The sequence below is a fragment of the Bubalus kerabau genome, chromosome 2 (assembly GCF_029407905.1).
Source record: "Bubalus kerabau isolate K-KA32 ecotype Philippines breed swamp buffalo chromosome 2, PCC_UOA_SB_1v2, whole genome shotgun sequence".
NCBI lineage: Eukaryota > Metazoa > Chordata > Mammalia > Artiodactyla > Bovidae > Bubalus > Bubalus kerabau.
The window spans coordinates 10713865-10739275 of record NC_073625.1 but is presented as its reverse complement, the minus strand read 5'-3'; the positions used below and the strand labels follow the sequence as shown (position 1 = coordinate 10739275).

General features: G+C 36.9%; 1 protein-coding gene across 1 annotated transcript in view; it reads left to right on the top strand.

The window, feature by feature from the left end:
- Nucleotides 1-25411, top strand: part of ADAM18 (ADAM metallopeptidase domain 18) — a 101050-nt gene that overhangs the window by 19984 nt on the left and 55655 nt on the right. Inside the window, exons 8-12 of the mRNA XM_055570039.1 lie at nucleotides 4447-4518; nucleotides 4719-4885; nucleotides 5850-5931; nucleotides 14684-14820; nucleotides 16198-16381. Of these exons, the coding sequence (XP_055426014.1) occupies nucleotides 4447-4518; nucleotides 4719-4885; nucleotides 5850-5931; nucleotides 14684-14820; nucleotides 16198-16381 (642 nt within the window). The remainder of the gene's footprint in view (nucleotides 1-4446; nucleotides 4519-4718; nucleotides 4886-5849; nucleotides 5932-14683; nucleotides 14821-16197; nucleotides 16382-25411) is intronic.

The window sequence follows — 25411 nt, the reverse complement described above, 5'->3', positions numbered from 1 at the left end:
CAGCTTTCTTCACAGTCCAACTCTCACAATCCATACATGACCACAGGAAAAACCATAGCCTTGACTAGACGGACCTTTGTTGGCAAAGTAATGTCTCTGCTTTTCAATATGCTATCTAGGTTGGTCATAACTTTTCTTCCAAGGAGTAAGGGTCTTTTAATTTCTTGGCTGCAGTCACCATCAGCAGTGATTTTGGAGCCCCCCAAAATAAAGTCTGACACTGTTTCCACCGTTTCCCCATCTATTTCCCATGAAGTGATGGGACCAGATGCCATGATCTTCATTTTCTGAATGTTGAGTTTTAAGCCAACTTTTTCATGCTCCTCTTTCACCTTCATCAAGAGGCTTTTTAGTTCCTCTTCACTTTCTGCCATAAGGGTGGTGTTATCTGCATATCTGAGGCTATTGATATTTCTCCCGGCAATCTTAATTCCAGCTTGTGTTTCTTCCAGCCCAGCGTTTCTCATGACACACTCTGCATAAAAGTTAAATAAGCAGGGTGACAATATACAGCCTTGACGTACTCCTCTTCCTATTTGGAACCAGTCTGTTGTTCCATGTCCAGTTCTAACTGTTGCTTCCTGACCTGCATACAAATTTCTCAAGAGGCAGGTCAGATGGTCTGGTATTCCCATCTCTTGAAGAATTTTCCACAGTTTATTGTGATCCACATAGTCAAAGGATTTGGCATAGTCAATAAAGCAGAAATAGATGTTTTTCTGGAACTCTCTTGCTTTTTCAATGATCCAGCGGATGTTGGCAATTTGGTCTCTGGTTCATCTGCCTTTCCTAAAACCAGCTTAAACATCTGGACTAGCCTAGGATGCACAGTACTATCTACCTGCCCTCTCACCCCCAGATCAGGCTGGGGTCTCTGACCACACTTCCTAACTGCCTTGCCCTCTCCTTAACCTGCTGTACCCTCTCCAGTCACACTGTTTTCTTTGAACTATGATAGATATTTGCCAGCTGACCAATTGACTTAATATTTTTTTCCAATTTTTTGAGGAATTATTGATAAATATGATTGTATATGGCTAAATTGTACAATGTGAAGATTTGATGACCATGTACATTGCGGATTGTTTACCAAGACCAAGATAGTTAACACATTCACTGCCTCACAGCATTAACATTATGTTCTGTGTGTGTGTGTGTGTGTGGTAAGAACACTTAAGAGAACTCATCAGCTTTCAAGTGTACAATACCATATCATTAACTATAGTCACTGTACTGCACATTAGATACTCAGAACCTATAACTGAAAAGTTTGTACCCTTTGACCTACATTTCTCCATTACTTCCTCTGGCAACCAAAATTCTATTCTTTGTTTCTATGAAATTTGACTTTTTTTTGTTTGTTTGTTTTTGTTTGTTTGTTTTAGATTCTACATGTTAGTGATGCCATGACACAACACAGTTTCTCTCTTTCTTGGGTTGGCTTATTTCACTTAGCACAATGCCCTCCAGATTTATCACATTGTTGCAAATGAGAGAATTTCCTCCTTTTTGTGACTGAATACTATGCCATTGTACATGTACTGTACTAAGTCGCTTTAGTTGTGTCCAACTCTTTGCAACACTATGGATTTTAGCCTACCAGGTTCCTCTGTCCATAGGATTCTCCAGGTAAGAACACTGGAGTGGATTGCCAGGCCCTCCTCCTATGTGCATATATACCACTTTTTTCTGTTCTTTCATCTTTTGACGACACTTAAAGTTGTTTTCATATCTAGGCTATTGTGAATAACATTTCAAACATGAGAATACAGATATTTCTATGAGATACTGATTTCACTTTCTTAGGCTCTATACTGAGAAGTGATTGTCATTCATATGGCAGTTCTTTTTTTTAATTTTTAAGGAACTGTTAGATTGTTTTTCCGGAGAAGGCAATGGCACTCCACTCCAGCACTCTTGCCTGGAAAATCCCATGAACGGAGGAGCCTGGTGGGCCACAGTCCATGGGGTCACTAAGAGTTGGACACGACTGAGCAACTTCACTTTCACTTTTCACTTTCATGCATTGGAGAAGGAAATGGCAACCCACTCCAGTGTTCTTGCCTGGAGAATCCCAGGGACGAGGGAGCCTGGTGGGCTGCCATCTATGGGGTTGCACAGAGTCAGACACCACTGAAGTGACTTAGCAACATATTGTTTTCCATAATGCTGTACCAATTTACAATCCCACAGAGTACAAGGGTTTCCTTTTCTCAACGTGCTCACCAGCATTTGTCAGTTCAGTTCAGTCACTCAGTCGTGTCTGACTCTTTGCAACCCCGTGGACTCCAGCGCACCAGGCTTACCTGTCCATCACCAACTCCGAAAGCCTGCTCAAACTCATGTCCATTGAGTTGGTGATGCCATCCAATCATCTCATCCTCTGTCACCCCCTTCTCCTCCTGCCTTCAATCTTTCCCAGCATCAGGGTCTTTTCCAATGAGTCAGTTCATCACATCAGGTGGCCAAAATGCTGGAGCTTCAGCTTCAGTATCAGTCCTTCAAATGCATATTCAGGACTGATTTCCTTTAGGGTTGACTGGTTGGATCTCTTTGCAGTCCAAGGGACTCTCAAGAGTCTTCTCTAACACCACAGTTCAAAAGCATGAATTCTTCAGTGTTCAGCGTTCTTTACAGTCCAACTCTCACATCCATATATGACTACTGGAAAAACCATAGCTTTGACTAGACGGACCTTTGTTGGCAAAGTAATGTCAGCTTTTTAATATGCAGACTAGGTTGGTCATAAGTTTTCTTCCAAGGAGCAAGCATCTTTTAATTTCATGGCTGCAGTCACCATCTGCAATGATTTTGGAAAGAAAATAAAGTCTGTCACTGTTTCCATTGTTTCCTTGTCTATATGCCATGAAGTGATGGGACTGGTTAGTTTTTTGAATGTTGAGTTTTAAGCCAACTTTTCCACTCTCCTCTTTTACTTTCATCAAGAGGCTCTTTAGTTCCTCTTTGCTTTCTGCCATGAAAGTGGTATCATCTGCATATCTGAGGCTATTGATATTTCTCCTGGAAATCTTGATTCCATCTTGTGCTTCATCCAGCCCAGCATTTCACATGATGTACTCTGCATTTAAGTTAAATAAGCAGGGTGACAATATACAGCCTTGATGTACTCCTTTCCCGATTTGGAAAAAGTCTGTTGTTCCATGTCTGGTTCCAAATTTTGCTTCTTGACCTGCATACAGATTTCTTAGGCATATGTAAGCTGTTTTTTTTTTTTTTTTCTTTTTTTTGTTGTTTTGATGATAGCCATCTGACCAACGTGAGGTGAAATCTCACTCTGGATTTTTTCGCTTCCCTGATGGTTAGTAATGTTGAATACCTTTTGTGTACCTGTTGGTCACTTGCATTTCTTTTTTGGAAAAATATCCATTTGGTAAACATAGTATCTTTTGCATATCTAGATAAGAGTGAAATCATTATGTCATTAGGTTAGTGTAAATTACTCTTAGGGGATATTGATAATTTTCAAAAGTTGACTGTAGCAGTTTGCTCTTCCATCTTCTCACAAGTGATTAGTATTGATAGTGTTTTCAACTTTAAATGGCGTATTTTATTCAATAAGAAAATATTGAATCACCATGGTGTACACCTGAAACTAATATAATATTGTAAATTGACTACAGTTTTTTTTTTACATTTTTTTAAAATTTTATTTTATTTTTAAACTTTACAAAATTGTATTAGTTTTGCCAAATATCAAAATGAACCCGCCACAGGTATACATGTGTTCCCCATCCTGAACCCTCCTCCTTCCTCCCTCCCCATACCATCCCTCTGGGTCGTCCCAGTGCACTAGCCCCAAGCATCCGGTATCGTGCATTGAACCTGGACTGGCAACTCGTTTCATACATGATATTTTAAAAATATATTTATCAGTTTCAAAAAAAATATTTTCTTTCTTTCACCTTTACCCTATTTCATTTTGTTCTTTATCAAACTTTTTTGAATAATTCATGCCATATAATTTTCACTTTACATCATTAAGATTTCTGTCTTCCTAAAGATTTATTTGAGCATGTTGATTATTTTTAATATTTATTTACTCTTCTTTAATTGCTAAGCATGCAATGGGAAATGCTGTGACTGATTTCTTCTGTTTTAGAAAATATCTACTTCAAGAAATCCCTTTATAATACAGACAGATCTGTGAAGTTATTTTAGTACCTCTTGATTTCAATTGTTTCTGCTGGACAGTGTCTTTAAAATACATAACAAGTGAGAATCTATTTTGAATCCCTAAGTATGATTTTTTTTTATTGTTGTTTGTTTTCATTATGGTAAATATTATTATCTTTATGTTAGTATATTTTAATTCATCTCACAAATCTTATGGTTTTCCTGCTTGCTATCATCAAGAGATATTCATCATACAAGAAAAATTGCTGTCACTTACATTTTTAAAAGAGTCGTAAAAAATTTCTTTTTCAGTATGATTATATGGGATCAGAAATGATGGCTGTAACACAGAAAATTATCCAGATTATTGGCCTTGTCAATGCAGTAAGTTTTAACATTTTTACATGTATAAATTTATGAAAAGTCATTGAAAACCTTTTCATTATATCATGGCAAATTAATGACTTCAAGTCCTTTATTTGAGTTAATATCCAAGGTAATCAAGTAAACTTTATTTTTTATGTACTGTTTTGATGTAATGATTTATTTTATTTGAATGTATACAATATACATCTTATTTTTAGATGTTTAGTCAGTTCAAATTGACTGTGATATTATCCTCCTTGGAATTGTGGTCAGATAAAAACCAAATTTCCACCATTGGAGATGCTGATGATTTATTACAAAGATTTTTGGCATGGAAACAGGACTATCTTATCCTTCGGCCCCACGATGTAACATTCTTACTTATGTAAGCACAATATTCTGCATTAATAAAGAGATATACATAAATAATTTCATTAATTTTATAATATAACACATTTATAGTGTTTTTCAGTTTTCTGTAGGCCCCTGTGAAAATGTTAAGTAAAATATAGCTGTTGCATCGAGGTGATAGTGTAGTAGGAAACATGATAAAAATAAAAACAATCTGAATCACTTATATGACAAAATATTTTGGAATATGATTCATATGAAAAAATATTTCATGAGCTTTTATAATATCAGCTATATGACAGAATACATACAAACCCCAACTTATTAAGGATGCAAAACTGATACTATTCAGTTAATAAATATTACCTACGATTTGTGAATGCATTTCATGTCTACTGTTCGATAAAGAAACATTTAGGTTTTTGGTAGTATGATTAGGGCTTCCCTGGTGGCTCAGACGATAAGAATCTGCCTGCAGTGTGGGAAGCTCAGGTTTGATCCCTGAGTTGGGAAGATCTTTGGAGAAGGGAATGGCTGCCCACTCCAGTATTCTTGTGGAGAATTCCCCGGACGGAGGAGCCTGGTGGGCTACAGCCTATGGGGTCGCAAAGAGTAGGCATGATTGAAGAAATGCCTGTCTATAATTTTAAAAACTGCTTATATTTAGATGGCAAGAATTATTTTCCATAAATTAAAAATTCCTTTTAATTTTTAGTGACCAAAATAATTGCTGAATAAGGGAAACTGAGGAGAATTTGATATAATAAAATTCTATCAGGTCAAGGAGTTAGGTTAAGAAAAAAAAATTGGTATTAAGGTGAATTATAGTTTTCAAAAATTTGAGCATTTTGTATAATATATTAGGTATTATTCAGATTAAAAATAGTATGTTTGAAAACTTATTTTAAATTTTATGGGAGATTTAACTTAATAAATAAGCTTGTGAATCATTCTGACTGACCATGCTAATAAAAAAAAGAAACATTATAATGATGTAGTTACAGGAACCAGCCTAAATATGTGGGAGCAACATTTCCTGGCACAATATGCAATAGAAGCTATGATGCAGATGTTGCTGTGGTATGTAATATGTGTCCTCTCTGTGACCATTTTCTTCTAAACTTTATATTGTGTTTTATAAATATTATTTTACATAGTGAAGTAAACTTGATTTTTTCTCTATATCTGTATGGATTATTATTTTGTTGGGACAACATGATTTTAATCTCAGTTTATTTAATTATAAATTTCAATATAGGAAAATGATACAAAGAGATATGACTATACCTCTTCACCAGCCTGGCATAAAAGATAATAGCATTGTATCAGATTTCCTAAGGACAGAAAACCTTAGGGAAAAGTTAAAGCCTTATGTTATGTCTCCTTCAAATTCAGGAAATAACAGAAGGCATGACTTCATATTTGCTAGTTTTTGCATATTTTATACTATTGTTACAAATACATGTAACCACTAACTATGTATTATTGTTTTGCTTTGTTCTTACTTTATATATCATTTCAGAACTATTTTGAATAGCTTGTTAAAAGATGTATACAAGTTGAAGCATACAACTCTACTACTTACTTTTTCTTTCAAAATTATATCTTACCAAATAGAGCAAATATTCTTATTACAAATAAAAATGGTTTTACAAGACTACTGTAAACAACTAAATCAATTCTTTGCATAATCTACACTTCTTGAATCCTTATCCTTTTCTTTTTAAACTTTCCTTCCTGGCATATAACTTAGTGGATATTTTCTTTTAAATAAAATTTTTATTGAGGTGCATCATGTATAGAGAACATTGCACAAGTCATAAATGTATAGCATGCTTGATTTTGGCCAAGTCATACATAGGTATAAGTATCACAGAGGTCAAAAAATAAAATCTTATCAACATATCAGAAGACTCCTAAATCCTCCCTCCCCCTATCCTGACACTTACTCACTGGTTAATTTGATCTTTCTTTGAACTTTCTGTAAATAATAGAGTATGTGTTCTCAATGTGTGTGTTTTAAACATATCTGCTCAAAGCTACGTCTTTGATAGTTATTCATGCTTATACGTGTAGAAATAGTTGTTCATTCTTTTGCTCTATATTTCTGAGTAATATGCCCAATAAATTCCTTGAGTATTCAAATTTCAGTTCAGTTCAGTTCAGTCACGCAGTCGTGTCCTATTCTTTGCAACCCCATGGACTGCAGCACGCCAGACCTCCCTATCCAACACCAACTCCTGGAGTCTACTCAAACTTGTGTCCATTGAGTTGGTGATGCCATCCAACCACCTCATCCTCTGTCATCCCCTTCTCCTCCTGCCTTCGATCTTTCCCAGCATCAGGGTCTTTTCAAATGAGTCAGCTCTTTGCATCAGGTGGCCAAAGTATTGGAGTTTCAGCTTCAGCATTAGTTCTTCCAATGAATATTCAGGACTGATCTGCTTTAGGATGGACTGGTTCAATCTCCTAGCTGTCCAAGGGACTCTCAAGAGTCTTCTCCAACAACACAGTTCGAAAGCATCAATTCTTCTGCACTCATCTTTCTTTATAGAAAATTTATATAATTTTCTTTTCTTTAGCTCTCACATCCATATATGATACTGAAAAAACCATAGCCTTGACTAAATGGACCGTTGTTGGCAAAGTAATGTCTTTGCTTTTTAATAAGTTGTCTATTAAAGTTATGACCAACTGGTCATAAATTTTCTTCCAAGGAACAAGTGTCTTTTAGTTTCATGGCTGTAGTCACCATCTGCAATGATTTTGGAGCCCCCCTCCCAAAATAAAGTCTGTCACTGTTTCCATTGTTTCCCCTTATATTTGCCATGAAGTGATGGGACCAGATGCCATGATCTTAGTTTTCTGAATGTTGAATTTTAAGCCAACTTTTTCACTCTCCTCTTTCACTTTCATCAAGAGGCTCTTTAGTTCTTCTTCACTTTCTGCCATAAGGGTGGTGTCATCTGCCTATCTGAGGTTATTGATATTTCTCCCAGCAAATTTTATTTCATCTTTTGATTCATCCAGCCCAGCATTTCTCATAATGTACTCTGCATATAAGTTAAATAAGCAGAGTGATAATATACAGCCTTGACATACTCCTTCCCCAGTTTGGAACCAGTCCATTGTTCCATGTCCAGTTCTGTTGCTTCTTAATCTGCATACAGATTTCTCAGGACGCAGGTCAGGTGGTCTGGTATTCCCATCACTTGAATAGTTTTTCACAGTTTGTTGTGATCCACACAGTCAAAGACTTTGGCATAGTTAATAAAGTAGAAGTAGGTGTTTTTCTGAAACTCTGTTGCTTTTTTGATGATTCAACAGATGTTGGCAATTTGATCTCTGATTCCTCTACCTTTTCTAAATCCAGCTTGAACATCTGGAAGTTCACTGTTCATGTACTGTTGAAGCCTGGCTTGGAGAAGTTTGAGAATTTACTTTGCTAGCATGTGAGATGAGTGCAATTGTGTGGTAATTTGAGCATTCTTTGGCATTGCTTTTCTTTGGGATTGGAATGAAAACTGACCATTTCCAGTCCTGTGGCCACTGCTGAGTTTTCCAAATTTGCTGGCATATTGACTGCAGTACTTTCACAGAATCATATTTTAGGATTTGAAGTAGTTCAATTGGAATTCCATCACCTCCACTAGCTTTGTTCATATTGATGCTTCAAAATTAGGCATTATCTATTGACTTCCTATATTGACGTCAGGATTCAACATCCTAATAGCTTATTTCTTCATGGAAACATTTAAGATCTTTTTATCCTTCCATGGTATCTTTTATCATCCAACATGCTTGTTACATTACAGCACTTTCAGTCTGGGTACTAATTTACATCTGTCTTGAGAAGTTTTATCGTATTGTTTACTTGATCATATTTTTGTTTCCCTTTTCTTCGTAGAACTTTGTTAAGTATGTATGAGAGCATTTTGACTCATCATCTTTTTTTTTTTTTTCTCTTTTTAACTTTTTCCTTTTCTTTTTAATCCTTTTTCCCTACCTTGAGCAATTGGCTTAACTTTTTCCAGGGCATAAAATTGTGCAACTTCATATCATGGGTGGTGGTGGTTTAGTTGCTAAGTAATGTCTGACTCTTGTGACCCCATTCACTGTATGTAGCCCGTCAGGCTCCTCTGTCCATGGGATTTCCCAGGCAAGAATACTTGAGTGGGTTGGCATTTCCTTCTCCAGGGGATCTTTTCCACCCAGGGATCAAACCCGGGTCTCCTGCATTGCAGGCGGATTCTTTACCACTGAGCCACCAGGGAAACCCAATCATGGGTAGAAACCTTGCAATTATTGAAGTCCCTGAACACCTTGGTTTAAGCCATATATGTTACAAACTGCATAAGACATATATCATGCTGTAGTTGAGTGTTCTATAAATGCCAGTTTTATAGACATTGTCTGATAATATTTTTCATGTCTTTTGAACAATTTCCTGTTGTCTAGCGCTTTTATCAATTATGAGAGTTGTCAAAGTCTCCAACTAAATTATGTATGTGTGTGTTTATTCTTTCAATTGTATTCATCTTAGCTTCATATTTTTGCAGCTCTTATGTTTGATATGCAAACATTTAAGATTATTATTGAACTTTTTATTACTGCAATATCCTTTGTCCATGATAATCTTTTTTCTGAAGCTAGCTTCATCTGTTATCAATATAGCCTCTCCAGCTTTCTTATGATGAATGTTCATATGTTAAATCTGTTTTCTTAACTGCTTTTGTCTTTATATATTATGTGAATTTCCAGTCAGCACCTGGACCATGTGTTTTTTCCTCTGTTTCACCAACCTGTTTCTTTTAATTAGTGTGTTTAGACAGTTTGCACTGAATCTAATTTCTGATGCATCTGTATTTCACTTTGTCAACTTAGTATATGTTTTCTGTTTTATCTCTCTTTTTTTGGTCCTCTGTTGCCATTTACAGTTCTCATTTTTTCTAGAACAATTTTTCATATTCTATTTTGATTTATTCATCATAGACATAATAAGCAAGCATGACCCATTGGCCAAATCTGGCCAACCACCTATATTGTAAATAAAGTTCTAATTACAGCTTTATCCACACATTAACCCACTCTGTGTAGGTAATTATAGTTGTGACAAATACTGTATAGTACCCAAATATATCCTGTCTCTTTATATAAACTATCAATCTCTTTTTAGTGTTTTTCAATATTTCTCTTTGGAAAACATTTTTCATATGTTCTGTAGTGAGATTACACACACACAGTGACACAATCACGTACACACAAGTTTGTTTACCAGCATTTTACTATTTCAAGTAGAATATACAAATGTTAGTACCATATTTATTTTAGATCTGAAATTTGTGCATAATCATAAAATGGGAAATTTTATAGTATAGTTTGCTTGAATATTACTTCTAAGCAATTAATAAGTATACACACTAAATTATAATTTTTGTTTTCAACACTGAAACATAATTTTTATTGAAAAAAATCAAATTAAAAATAGTCTATTTTATCTACCCATGTAAGTACATTTTCTGTTCCTCTTTATTCATTACTGATGTTACAGGTTTTCTTTTATTATCATTTTCTTTCTTGTCTGAAGAGCTTCCTTTAGTCATTTTTTTAAAGCTTGGTTACTGGCAATATGTTTCTTAATTTTCCTTCATTTTAGAATGTCTTTATTTCATCTTCATTACTTAAGGATATTTTTGCTGGATGAAAGTCGTTTTCAGCACTTCAAAACTATTGTGTTACATTGTCTGACATTATTTCTAATGTCAGAGAATTATTTAATTAATATTAATTAATTAGAAATAATTCTGACATTAATTCAGAATTAATAGGATGAGAACTCCTATTAATCATCATTCCTCTGTAAGCAATCTGTTGTTTTCCTTTGGTTGACTTCAAGACATTTCAAAGTTTTCTCTGGCCATCTAATTATGATGTGTCTGATCATGCATTGTTTTGAGTTTATTGTTAGAAGTTTTGTGAATCTATTAAATATGTAGATTTGTGTCTTTTGCCAAATTGAGGAGATTTTAAACCATTTTTTTCTTCAAATATATTTCAGCTACGCACTTTTTTTCTGGGCCACTAATGATATTAATGTTAGGTTGTTGTTGTTGGTGTTGTCATTGTCCCACTGCTTCTGTATTTCTGTTAATTTTTTCAAAAGCTATTTCTTCTCTGTTTTGAGATTGGATAATTAATACTAATCAATCTTTAAGTTCACTGATACTCCCTTCTGTCATCTCTGTTTTTTTACTAAATTCATCTATTGAAGTTTATTTTCTTATTATTGTATTTTTTCTCTTCTGAAGTTTTAATTTGGTTCTTTTTATATTATCTATTTATTTGATGAGATTTTCTATTTCTTAATTTCCTTTAAGAGTTTTTGCAATAGCTCATTGGAGCATTTTTATGGTGGTTGCTTTAAAATCCTCGTCAGGAAATGCATCTTGGTTTTGCTTTCTGTTGATTGCCGTTTCTGACTGCAGTCAAGATATTCCTGGTTCTTGGTATAATGAGTAATTTGGGGCTGTATTCAGAATATTTCTGAGAATTGTCATGAGGCACTGATTTCTCTTTATATTTTATTTCTGAAGACAGTTCATTTTCTAAAATACACATTCTAGGCTAGTTTTATGGGCCGTTGCTCACATCCTGATTTAGTTACCATGGTCTTTTTAATGATATTCTTTGAGACCTTGGGCATTATACCATTCATCGGAAGTCTGGATTCTGCTGCTTTTCTCTGACGAGGGTTGATTTTTGTTTGCTTGTTTTGTCGGTCAGTGCTCTTGGGTAAAGTCAGAACAGCAACTCAGCCTCACAGAAGGCAGCTCTGGTCCCAGCTGAGCTCTTCAGTTTGAGGCTGCAAATTGTGTGAGTGTCTCAGGAATCGGCGAGAAATGTGGGAGACAGAATTCGGATTATCTTCTTTCTGAAGTTTTCTGCTTGTGTATTTGGCAGTCATAATTTCCTGATATTCACATTTTAGATTTTCCAGGCTAGAGATAGTAAAGATTTTGCCCTGAGTTGCCCTGTGATCCCACATGCCATGTCCATTATACTTGGCCTCAATCTAAAAGTCACACAAACTGTCTCTTTTTAGTTTTCTTTGAGCATAGACTCCTGACCAATGCTAAAAGCTTCTGTTAATCCCAGGTGGACTCCAACTTCTTCACCACCTGAAGTATCTATTATATTCTATATTATAGATTCTAAGTCTCTATTGAAACTGTACCGTATTCATTTTCTTCTCCGTTTTTTCCCCTGTATTTGTGTACATGCAAACACACACACCACACAACTCTTCCTACCCACCCCCAGCTTTATTGGCTTCCCTGATAGGTCAGCTGATAAAGAATCCACCTGCAATGCAGGAGACCCCTGTTCAATTCCTGGATAGGGAAGATTCCCTGGAGAAGGGACATGCTACCCGTTCCAGTATTCTTGGACTTCCCTTGTGGCTCAGCTGGTAAAGAATCCACCTGCAATGAAGGAGACCTGGCTTTGATCCCTGGTTTGGGAAGATCCCCTGGAGAAGGGAAAGGTAGCCACTCTAGTACTCTGGCCTGGAAAATTCCATGGACTGTATAATCCATGGACTGTATAAAGAGTCAGACATGACTGAAGGACTTTCACTTTCACTTTCTAGCTTTATTGAGACATAATTGACAAATAAAATACTTATATAATTTAAGTGTACTGTGGAAAATTCTGAAAGAGATAGGAATACCAGACCACCTGACCTGCCTCTTTAGAAACCTGTAGGCATGTCAGGAAGCAACAGTTAGAACTGGACATGGAACAACATACCGGTTCCAAATAGGAAAAGAAGTATGTCAAAGCTGTATATTGTCACCCTGCTTATTTAACTTATATGCAGAGTACATCATGAGAAACGCTGGGCTGGAGGAAGCACAAGATGGAATCAAGATTGCCAGGAGGAATATCAATAACCTCAGATGTGCAGATGACACCACCCTTATGGCAGAAAGTAAAGAACTAAAGAGCTTCTTGATGAAAGTGAAAGAGGAGAGTGGAAAAGTTGGCTTAAAGTTCAACATTCAGAAAACAAAGATCACGGCATCTGGTCCCATCACTTCATGGCAGATAGATGGGGAAACAGTGGAAACAGTGAGAGACTTTATTTTTTGGAATCCAAAATCACTGAAGATGGTGATTGAAGCCATGAAATTAAAAGACACTTACCCCTTGGAAGGAAAGTTATGACCAACCTAGACAGCATATTAAAAAGCAGAGACATTACTTTGCCAACAAACGTCAAGGCTATGGTTTTTCCAGTGGTCATGTATGGATGTGAGAGTTGGACTATAAAGAAAGTTGAGCACTGAAGAATTGATGCTTTTGAACTGTGGTGTTGGAGAAGACTCTTGAGAGTCCCTTGGACTGCAAGGAGATACAACTAGTCCATCCTAAAGCAGATCAGTCCTGGGTGTTCTTTGGAAGGACTGATGTTGAAGCTGAAACTCCAATACTTTGGCCACCTGATGTGAAGAGCTAACTCATTTGAAAAGACCCTGATGCTGGGAGGGATTAGGGGCAGGAGGAAAAGGGGACGACAGAGGATGAAATGGTTGGATGGCATCACCGACTCAATGGACATGAGTTAGGGTAGGCTATGGGAGTTGGTAATGGACAGGGAGGCCTGGCGTGCTGTGGTTCATGGGGTCACAAAAGAGTTGGACACGACTGAGCAACTGAACTGAACAATGTGATAATCTGATACTAGTTATGGAATGATTCCAAAAATTAATCAATATATCCATCAATTCACTTTATTTATGAAAATGCTTAAGACCCACTCTCTTGACAGTTTTCAAGTATATAATTCAGTCTCATCAACTGTAGTCACCATGCTTTATACCATGCACATACACACACAATATCTTTATGTAGGGTATGAATTAAATTTTACTCATAATTTTTTTGATATAGAAAAACTGGGAAGTTCTAAAAAAATTTGTAATTTGTAAGCTCTAAAAATTTTGTAATTATTAAATAAATGTAATAAATACATTTATTTACATAAATAAATTACACTTATTTATGGAATGAATGAAATTTTTCATTTCATTCATGTGAAATGCTACTCTACACTTCTGTCAGTCTCTTTGGGCTGACATCTCACTTGAGATTTCTTTACCATGGCCTTGCTTGTGTCTTGAACTTCCACCCTATCATTTCTTTACTTCACTCATTATACTACAACCTTTGAACAGGTTCCCAAACAAGCTTGCTACCACTATTCATAATGTTGGGTCATTTCCCAAACTTTGTATCTCATCCTAAGCATCAATGCCACAAATAGACTTTTCTAACTATCTGAACTATACAGTTATACCCCTCCTCAGAATTCTCTGTTGAAGAATTCCATTTCTTTAGAGCACTTTTCATGCTTTCTTTATATCTGGTAGGTTTGTTGTTACTTTCCAACTAATTTTCTTTGCCCTCTTCTGTAAAATATGCTCTAAGTGTGGACAAAGTCCCTTCTTTTCATACATGCCACTATATTCTCATCTTTTTTTATCATAGTGCCTGACCTATGTCTATATTGAACTATATTTGTTAATTGAAAGAATCAATTTAATAAGAAAGTTAAATGTGTTTGATTACATTTTACCTTATCTCGTGCTCTTTAATAAATTAACTAGTATGGATATTCAGATTGATGATTTATCAAAATGAAGTATAAATCTGATCAACATGGAAAAGTACTAAAATATAAAATTTTATAGGAACAAAGCTCTTTTGATGTATTACTTGCTTTCATTTTCTTCTCATATGTTGTTTTTCTCTTCAACTTTCTTTATTTCAGTATCCAGGCACAATAACATTGGAGGGATTTTCAGTTATTATAGCTCAACTACTTGGCCTTAAAATAGGGTTAGCATATGATGACACCCAGGAGTGTTCCTGTCCAACAGCTAAGTGCATAATGAACCATGAAGCAGTGTAAGCCTTGTTTTTCCTCTCAAATTAATGTCACGCACATGTTTGTGTAGTTGATTACAAGATGTGAAGAATTTATTTTTTATACTCAATCCCACATCAAAAATTGGGAAGGAATGTTGTGCAAGATGAAAAATCACACTAGTGAATTTGTCCATGTGACACAAGACTCCAGAAAGTAGTGGATCCCATAATAATGAAATATTCACTAAAGGGAATTTGAGGAAAAATGTAAAGATTTATGAGGGCTATGAAACATTGTATTCACACAGATAGTTTTGATGTTTATATTGTTGTTGTATCTGTTGTTCAAAGCCAAATCACCCTTGGCAATGTAACATAGCACTGGTCCCTTTTGCTATTATGTTGAGGGGAACAAAAAAGAAGAAAAGATTTGAAGAAGAAAGTAGATGTCCGTATTTGCAGATAGTATGATTGACTACCCATGCAAAGGCAGCAGAATCAGTCAGTGGACCATCAGAACAACAATATCAGAAAATTCATCAGGGTGATCAATCTTGAAAACTAGTCTGTGTACCAGTACTAAGGAAATAGACGACTTACTATAAAATGTCTAATTTTCCCAAAAGTTCATCCATTCAGTACAATTCCAGCCAATATTTTAGGTTATTTTTAAGGAACTGGATGAACTCTGTGGGAGGCATAAAATGGAGATAATAGACATAGATGACCTTTTCGTGATTATGGAGTGGAATTTATAATCAAAGGAGAGATTTTATTGATGGGAGATATGACATATCTATAGATTGATCAAAATAAAGAGAAGAGGAGGAAAAGATGATGATGTTGGATATAAGGAACACAGGAGCAAAATCATGGAGTAATGTAGGAGAGAATGTAGGATCTAGTGCTTAAGTAGAGGGGCTGACTTTTAATAGAGCTGGATAAATCCAGTTATTGTGATAGAATGTGAGGAGTAAGTAGATTGGAACATACACATTACCATCTGTAAAATAGATAGCCAGTGGGAATTTGCTGTATTAATGCAGGGAATCCAAAGCTGGTGCTCTGTGACAACCTAGAGGGGTGGGTTGGGGAGGGAACTGGGAGGGAGGTTTAAGAGGAGGGGACATGTGTGTGCTTCTGGCTCATTTGTGTTGATGTATGACAGAAATTATCACCATATTGTAAAGTAATTACCCTCCAATTAAAAACAAAATTTTAAAAAATTAGTCATGATTGACATTGTCTCCACCAAAAAGCATTAATTTTTCGTTTGGAGCATACAATTCATATTATATATGGTGCATACAATATATGGTGCATATATATATATTATATTCACATTATATATGGTGCATTGTTTAGATGTGGTTTTATTAACTAGGCTTATTTAACCTGAGGATTATTTCATTTTAGACTTTCCAGTGGTGTAAAGATTTTTAGCAACTGTAGCATGCATGAATATAGATATTTTGTTTCAACATTTGAAGCTCAGTGTCTTCAGAAGTTTTCAATATTGAAACCATTCTATCAAAATCAGTCAGTGTGTGGTAATGGGATTTTGGAAGCTCATGAAGAATGTGAGTGTGGCAGTGAACAGGTGAGTGATTAAGACTGAAATCTGAGCACAATTTTGTATGTTTCTGATAAGCAATCATGGTATATATGGAATAATATATGCAACTAAGTCTTCAGTAGAATTAAGATATAAAAATGAGGATAAATTAAGATGTATGAAACACTTCCACATACCTCTTCAACTGAGAAGATGAGTAGTCATGAAATCTGGGTTTGTACACACCATTCCCAATTATGCCAGCAGAGAATTTTTGAGTATGTATACTAAATGAAATCTCTTTTAGCCTAAATCTTATAACTTCAGTCTCTGTTTTCTTTATAAACTTCTGAATTTGATCCAGCGTTTTTCTGTCTTTTGTCATTGCGAGAATGTCTAAACATTATAATGGGTTTTTCTTAATTGTTCTCAAATATTCATGTATTTCCAGGTTTCAGGATGATCAAAATTTGTTCTTTATAATCTTTCTAAAGATAAATATAGAATCTATTATACTATATCTCCATCAACCAAATGCACAATTAACACTATTCTCAACTGATAGGACCAGATATTTAGTTTGTTATAGTATCATTATTTTCTAATATTTAACAATCCCCCCCTTTAAATAAAATTTCTTCATGATTACTCCCCCAGCAACTATATGACTTTCTCATCCACCAACAAAAATAGCTAACCGCTACTCATTTGTGTAACTTAAATCCTTACAAATTCTCTTAACCATCTACCATTTGCTTCTATGTACATATGTATGTATGTGTGTGTGTGTATATATGTATATATGTTTTCTGACTGTCTCAGATTTTCCAGTGTCATCTTAGTTTTTTGCCAAATAGCACTATTAACATCTTGCATTGACCTACCCCTGAATATGTGCCAGTTACCTGACAAATCTGATATTTTTAATGAAAGATAAAATGAAGTGGCATAATCTAGGGCTAAATCTACACAATGTGAGTTTCCGCAACTGCAGGCTACAGATAGACTGGTAACTACAGCATATGCTGACAGTGTCTACCATGTTTCCTTGGCCCTGATTATCCCTGCAGCATGTTTTTGCTTCATGTACCTGATACTTTGTGATGTAGTGTTTGTTCTGTCCTCAATAGAGTGGAATACTTGGGCAGTTATCAAGGAGAACTTAATGTACTCGGGACTAGCAATCAGCCCTCAGATAATTAGGATTGTGGATAATGTCCCCAATTGTTTGCTCTGCATGAGGAAATTCTCTAAAGCATGGTCTGCATCAGAGTTCTACAAACTATAGCCAATGGACCAAATTCAGCTGCCATTCACTTTTGTAAATGGTACTTTATTGGAATGCAGCCATGCTTATATGTTGGCATGTTGTCTATGACTCTTTTTGTGCTATAACAATGGAGTTGAATAGTTGCAACAGAGACCATATGGCATAGCATTTCTACAAAATTGAAACTATTTGCTCTTTCATCCTTTACAAAAAATGTTTTCTGTCCCTAACTCTGTATCATTTGCCAGAGGTATCTGTGGGATATTTTTTTTTTATTTTAACTTTTTATTTTGTATTGGATTATAGCCAATCAGCAATATTGTGATAGTGTCAGGTGAACAGTGAAGGGATTCAGTTATATATATATATATATATATATATATATATATATATATTCTATATATATATCGGAAAAGGCAATGGCACCCCACTCCAGTACTCTTGCCTGGAAAATCCCATGGACGGAGGAGCCTGGTAGGCTGCAGTCCATGGGGTCGCTGAGGGTCAGATACCACTGAGCGACTCATTTTCACTTTTCACTTTCATGCATTGGAGAAGGAAATGGCAACCCACTCCAGTGTTCTTACCTGGAGAATCCCAGGGACAGGGGAGCCTAGTGGGCTGCCATCTATGGGGTTGCACAGAGTTGGACACGACTGAAGTGACTTAGCAGCATATATATATATATGTGTATATATATATACATACATATATATTCATTCTCCCCAAACTCCTCTCCCATCCAAGCTGCCACATAACATTGAGCAAAGTTCCATGGGCTATACAGTAGGTCCTTGTTGGTTATTCATTTTAAATATAGCGGTGTGCACTGACAACCACAAGTTGGTTCTCTAAGTCTGTGAGTCTCTTTCTCTTTTGTATGTAAGTTCATTTGTATCATTTCTTTTTAGGTTCTACATATCAGGAATGTCATATGATATTTCATCTTCTATGTTTGACTTACTTCGCTCAGCATTACAATCTCTAGGTCCATCCATGTTGCTGCAAATGGCATTATTTCATTCTTTTTAATGGATAAATAATATTCCATGGTATTACAATCTGCTGCTGGGTATATATCCAGGGGAAACCATAATTTTAAAAGATACATGCACTCTAATGTTTATTGTAGCCTGTTTACGATAGCCAAGGCATGGAAGCAATGTACATGTCCATCTACAGAGAAATGGATAAAAAAGATGTGATATATATATACAATGGAATGATACTTGTGAGATTTAGCTTTATCTTATAGGAGCCATATCCTACAGGAGCTCACAAATTGACATGTGTTAGCTTGCTTCCCTTCCCTAATATCCCATGCCAGTGCTTTGGTGTAAGCAGAATGGACCTTCAAATACATCTGCTCTCAAATCCCTGGAATTTGTGGGTGTGCATATTACATGGCAGAAGGTAATTTGCAGAAGTAATTAAGCATATGGACCTTAAAGAAGGGACATTATTCTGGATTATCTGGGTGGGTCCAGTCTAAGCACATGAGCCCTCAAAAACAGAATGTTCTCCAGGTGAAATCAGAGAGCTGTTACAGAAAGGGGCTCAAAAAGCCTTGGAAAGTGAGAGGGACTCAAACTGCTACTGCTGAAGGAAGACACACGGAAGAATAAGAAGAAATGTTGGTATTTTCTTGGAGAAAAGACTAGTCCTTGGCTGATAGCTACCAAAGCAACAGGATGCTTATTCTCCAAATTGTGGTTTTACACTTGTGAGACTGTAAGCAAATAACCTGACCTAGTTTACCTATCTGAAATTCTGACTTATAGAAAGTTTGAGAAAATTAGCTTGTGTGATTTTTAAGTTTGACCACTGAGTTTGTGGTCATTTGTAACAGCATCAGTAGGGAAATAATACACCTTCCAAATAAATTACTAATATGCATCCTTATTGCAGGCTTTCCAGGTGGCTCAGTGGTAAAGAATCCACCTGCCAATACAGGAGATGTGCATTTGATCTCTGGGTCGGGAAGATCACCTGGAGAAGGAAGTGGCAACTCACTCCAGTATGCTTGCCTGGGAAATCCCATGGACAGAGGAGCCTGGTGGGCTACAGTCGCAAAAGACTTGAGCACAATTTAGCGACTAAACCACCACAATGACAATCTTTGTTTCAGAGTCTCTTTCTGGGGAAACTCAAAGCACATTAGCTGAATCAGAAATTGTCCTAGGAAGCAGATACTCAGGATTCTGGAGCTTCCCTGGTGGCTCAGCGGTGAGGAATCCACTTGCCAATGCAAAAGACAGTTTCCATCACTGGTTCAGGAAAAATCCACATGCCACAGGGCAACTAAGCCTGTGCGCCACAACTACTGAGCCTGTGCTCTAGAGCCCAGTAGCCGCAACCACCATAGCCTGAAGGCTGTAAAGCCTGAGCTCCGCAACAAGAGATGCCGCCGCAATGAGAAGCCTATGCACCGCAACTAGAGAAAGTCCACATGCAGCAATGAAGACCCAGCGAAGCCAAAAAAAAATAAATAAATAGAAAAAAATTATATATATATATATGATTCTGAAAGTGTATTTCATGCTGGCCACATAGTAATAGGTACTCATGTACTCATTTCGGGACTTGGCATATTTGAATAGATGCACTTGAGAAACTTAAACCTCCAGATTCCTCAAAAGCCCCTGGGCTGTGAAGTTACTGCCCGCCTCCTGGTGGAGCAGAGCATCACATTGTGTGTGGACCACAGAGACTTACATGAGATGGATGTCTCACAAGAGGATGCCTATTCTTCTCAAGATCTGTCTCTGCATTCCCTTGGTACCAGACCACCAGTTAGTGTCAAGTCTAAACGCAGCCCAAGTGAAGACACACTCTCTGCTATTGGAATAAAGAGGTTATTTCTTTGAATTGTAGAATTTGCTAATATGTGTGGGCAAGAACATGGAGAACATGCTAGGGAGAGATATCAAGGATGTTGGCCCCAAGATATTGAAATGTAAGCCTAGGTAAGGTATTGATAGGGGGATGCTGTCCAGTGAATTAGGATTTAATGCCTTGGTAGGGGACTTCCCTTGTTGCTTAGCTGGTAAAAATCTGCCTGCAATGAAGGAGACCTGGGTTCGACCCCCGGGTTGGGAAGATCCCCTGGAGAAGGGAAAGGCTACCCACTCCAGTATTCTGTTCTGGAGAATTCCATGGACTATGCAGTCCATAGGGAAAGGCTACCCACTCCAGTATTCTGATCTGGAGAACTCCATGGACTATACTGTCCATGGGGTCACAAAGAGTCAGACACGACTGAGCAACTTTCATACTATGGGACTTCCCAGGTGGCTCATTGGTCAAGAATCTGCCTGCAATGCAGGAGGTGCAAGAGAAGCAAGCTCGATCCCTCCGTTGGGAGGATCCCCTGGAGAAGGGAATGGTAGCCCACTCCAGTGTTCTTGCCTGGAAAACGTCATGGACAGAGGAGCCTGGTGGGCTACAGTCCATCAGACTGCAAAGGGTTGGACACAACTGAGTGAACGCGAGCATCCTTTCATCCAAGATAACCTAGGGCCAGCCTTGATTTGCTGCTGGGTGGAGCCTTGAAGATGGGAAACAATCTGGTCTATAATAAATGAGGTTGTTATGCCAGAACTACCTTAATGGAGTAGTACAGGAAGAGTCAAAAGTTGAGTAGTGGCCATATTTTAATACAAAAACTAACACCTTATTATTTGAGTGGCCCAGAGTGCACCCCTTTCACTAAAGCAATGAAGAAATGCATTTCTAAGGAGATTCCAACATTGCTGAAAATCTCAGTGGTAGCTTTCTTCTATAGACTAGGGTTGATGGTTGGAAGTACCAGTATGGAGTTGGCCATTCAATGTCACTAGGGATTGCTGAATTCCAAAATAGCTGAGGCCAAGCAGCTGTGGTTAAGAGAGATCTGGGTGGTCAGTGATGAGACTCGATGTATGTAGCTGAAAACTAACAAGAAGGGAATAAAGGGCTGTTGTCAAATATTACTAATGGAAATTCACAATTCCTTGCTAAATTTATGCAACCAAGCCAGTCTCAGAGCCAGAGCTCATTGTTGAAGTTGAGGTTGAGATCCTACAGTAGCCCCAGTAAGGATATAAAGCAGCAATTTCCTCAGTGATTCCCCTCCATAGTGACCTCCAGCTGTTTGCTGTAGCTGTTCAGTGGGGAAGACCCAGATCATTATAGAATGATGCACAGAGCATCTTTACTCAAGAGGCTTACAAAGGGGAACCAAAACACCATCATGGATAGCATAGGCATGTAGAGAATCCAAGTGGTACCTGGCATCTTTGGTAAAATCCATCTTAGAGTAGATCCAGTAGATTCCTTAGCCTAACCTGTGGTCATGTTACTAGTTCTTCTGTGACATATTGAGGTGACAATGAGAAGGTGACAGATCTTCACCTGGGTTCCCCAATATGTGCAGTAAGAGCTACAAGAATAGGAAAGGATAAATACAAACACCTGAAATTACCAGGATAGAAATTAGCAAGCAGAATGTATTCTGGATGAAGAAATCAATAAGCAAAGTAGAAAGTAATTTGAATTACATTAAAATGGAATGTAATGAAAACCAAGACCATTGCAGAATGATTAGTTAGCAGATCTAACAAGGATGATCAGAAGACCCAAAACACCTTCATGGTCAACATAACTTCTGTATCCAAGCATCCTACACCCAAGTGCAAGTTCTTGTTATAAATAAATAAAATGGGTAAGACTCTACTAACATTAGTGAAGAAAAAAATCAGGAATAACAGTACTTAAAGATGAGACAACACTGTATGTCTTATAATATGACATGAAAAAATAGTAGGATGGCATCACAAACATTGTACTAATAAATTTAATAACGAGGAAAAAACAAACAAACAGCATTTACAATTGCACTGATCTCAAACCCTAACAAAGTAATGCTCAAAATTCTCCAGCCTAGGCTTCAACAGTCTATGAACAGAGAACTTCCACATGTTCAACCTGGATTTAGAAAAGGCAGAGGAAGCAGAGACCAAACTGCCAACATCCAAAGAAAAAGCAAGAGACTTCCAGAAAAACGTCTTCATTGACTATGCTAAAGCCTTTGACTGTGTGGATCACAACAAACTGTGGAACAGTCTTCAAGAGATGGGAATTCCAGACCACCTTACCTGCCTCCTGAGAAATCTGGATTCAGGTCAAGAAGCAACAGATAGAACTGGACATGGAACAATGGACTGGTTCCAAATTGGGAAAGGAGTATGTCAAGGCTGCGTATTGTCACCCTGCCTATTTAACTTATATGCAGAGTACATGATGAGAAATGCCAGGCTGGATGAAGCACAAGTTGGAATCAAGATTTCTGGGAGAAATATCAATAACCCTGGATATGCAGATGACACCACCCTTATGGCAGAAAGCAAAGAGAAATTAAAGAGCCTCTTGATGAAAGTGAAAGAGGAGAGTGAAAAACCTGGCTTAAAACTCAACATTCACAAAATGAAGATCAAGGGATCTGGTCCCATCACTTTGTGGCAAATAGATGGGGAAACAATGGAAACAGTGACAGACTTTATTTTCTTGGGCTCCAAAATCATTGCAGATGGTGAGTGCAGCCATGAAATTCAAAGATACTTGCTGCTTGGAAGAAAAGCTATGACCAACCAACCTGCTGCTAATGCAGCTAAGTCGCTTCAGTTGTGTCTGACTCTGTGTGACCCTAGGGACAGCAGCCCACCAGGCTCCTCTGTCCATGGGATTCTCTAGGCAAGAATACTGGAGTGGGTTGCCATTTCCTTCTCCATCTGTGACTATAGTCTACAAAAAGAAAGAAAGTGAAGTTGCTCAGTCGTGTTTGACTCTGCGACCCCATGAACTGTAGCCTACCAGGTTTCTCCATCTATGGGATTTTCCAGGCAAGAATACTGGAGTGGGTTGCCATTTCCTTCTTCAGGCCAACCTAGACAGCATATTAAAAAGCACAGACATTACTTTGCCAACAAATGTCTGTCTAGTCAAAGCTATGGTTTTTCCAGTAGTCAGGTATGGATTTGAGAGTTGGACTATAAAGAAAGCTGAGCACAGAAGAATTGATGCTTTTGAACTGTGGTGTGTTGGAGAAGACTCTTGAGAATCCCTTGGACTGCAAGGAGATCAAACCAGTCAATCCTAAGGAAAGTCAGTCCTGAATATTCATTGGCAGGACTGATATTGAAGCTGAAGCTCCAATACTTTGGCCACCTGATGTGAAGAATTGACTCATTAAAAATACCTTGATGCTGGGAAAGATTGAAGACAAGAGGAGAAGGGGACAACAGAGGATGAGATGGTTGGATGGCATCACTGACTGGATAGATATAAGTTTGAACAAGCTCCCGGAATTGGTGATGGATAGGGAAGCCTGGTGTGCTGCAGTCCATGGGTTAGCAAGGAGTTGGACATGACTGAGCAATTGAACTGAACTGAATAAAGAACAACATGAGTAGAAATAAATATGTGAATAGCCTTACATATTTTAAAACTTAGAAAATAATAATTTTAAAACTTACAAAAGTTCATGCCAGTTGTCTTTACTGGTGAAATTAAAAAATTAAGAAATTATACTAATTTTATGCAACATTACCTAGAGTATAGAAAAAAGCTATACACTGTAATTCATTTTTAAGGATAAGATAACCTTAATTAAAGGGCTTCCCAGGTGGCACAGTAGTAAAGAATCTGCCTGCCAATGCAGGATTTGCAAGACATGGACAAGTTTCTATCCCTGTGCCCAGAAGATTCCCTAGAATAGGGAATGGCAAGCTACTCCTGTATTATTGCCTGGGAAATCCCATGGACAGGGGAGCCTGTTAAATTACAGTCCATGGGTGGAAAACAGGACAGAACTAAACACACACACACACCCACACACACACACACACATCTTTGATAAAATATCTAATGAGACTATTTCAAGGATGGATTTATGTATGCTCATTTTTTTTTACCTTTCACTTTTTTAATATAAATCTATTTATTTTAATTGGAGGCTAATTATGTTCTCAGAATTCTCAGTAAAAGATATAAACTGAATGCAATGAAACCTGCACACACACACACTAGCACACACATTACAGAATTTATTGGTTTATTTAAGGAATTTTAAAGTGTGATTATCTCAGTGGAGAGATAATAATCTTCTATTAAAAGGGAACTTACTGTATTATAAGGGAAGGTGTCTATAAAACCTTATAGTTAACATCATATACATGATGGTCTTTCTCCCTGAAGTCCGTAATGAGGCATGATGCCCCGTATTATCTTTTGTACTTGATTTTGAATGTGATGCACCAGCCAGCAAAACAAAGCAGGAAAAGAAAATATTTAACAACTGGAAGTGTAACTTCATCCCTAATAATATGATTATGTAAAATTAAGACCTGAAATAATCCAGAAATAAATTATACTTTGTCTGTAAAAGTGCGTTTATCAAGGTCATTGTTTACATAGTTCACAAAAATAAAGAGACTTCTTTATATCAGCAATGAATTAGAAAAAGAAATTTTAAGACACCATTTACAACAGAACTAAGAAACATGAAATGTTTAAGAATGTGTCCAGTAAAATATGTCCAGGACCATGGAATAAAAAACTGCAAAGCATTGCTAGGAGAAATCATGGAAATATTTAACAAATTCAAAAAGAATCCTTACTGTAAGATTGGAGGAATTGATATTGATGAGATAGTGTTTTCTCTTCAAATTTATCATCTCCAGATGCAATCCCAATGTGTATAAATTCATCCTCAAACAAATATAGAGTTATAAAATAGAAGGGGATTTTACCAGATTTTCAGAAAATTG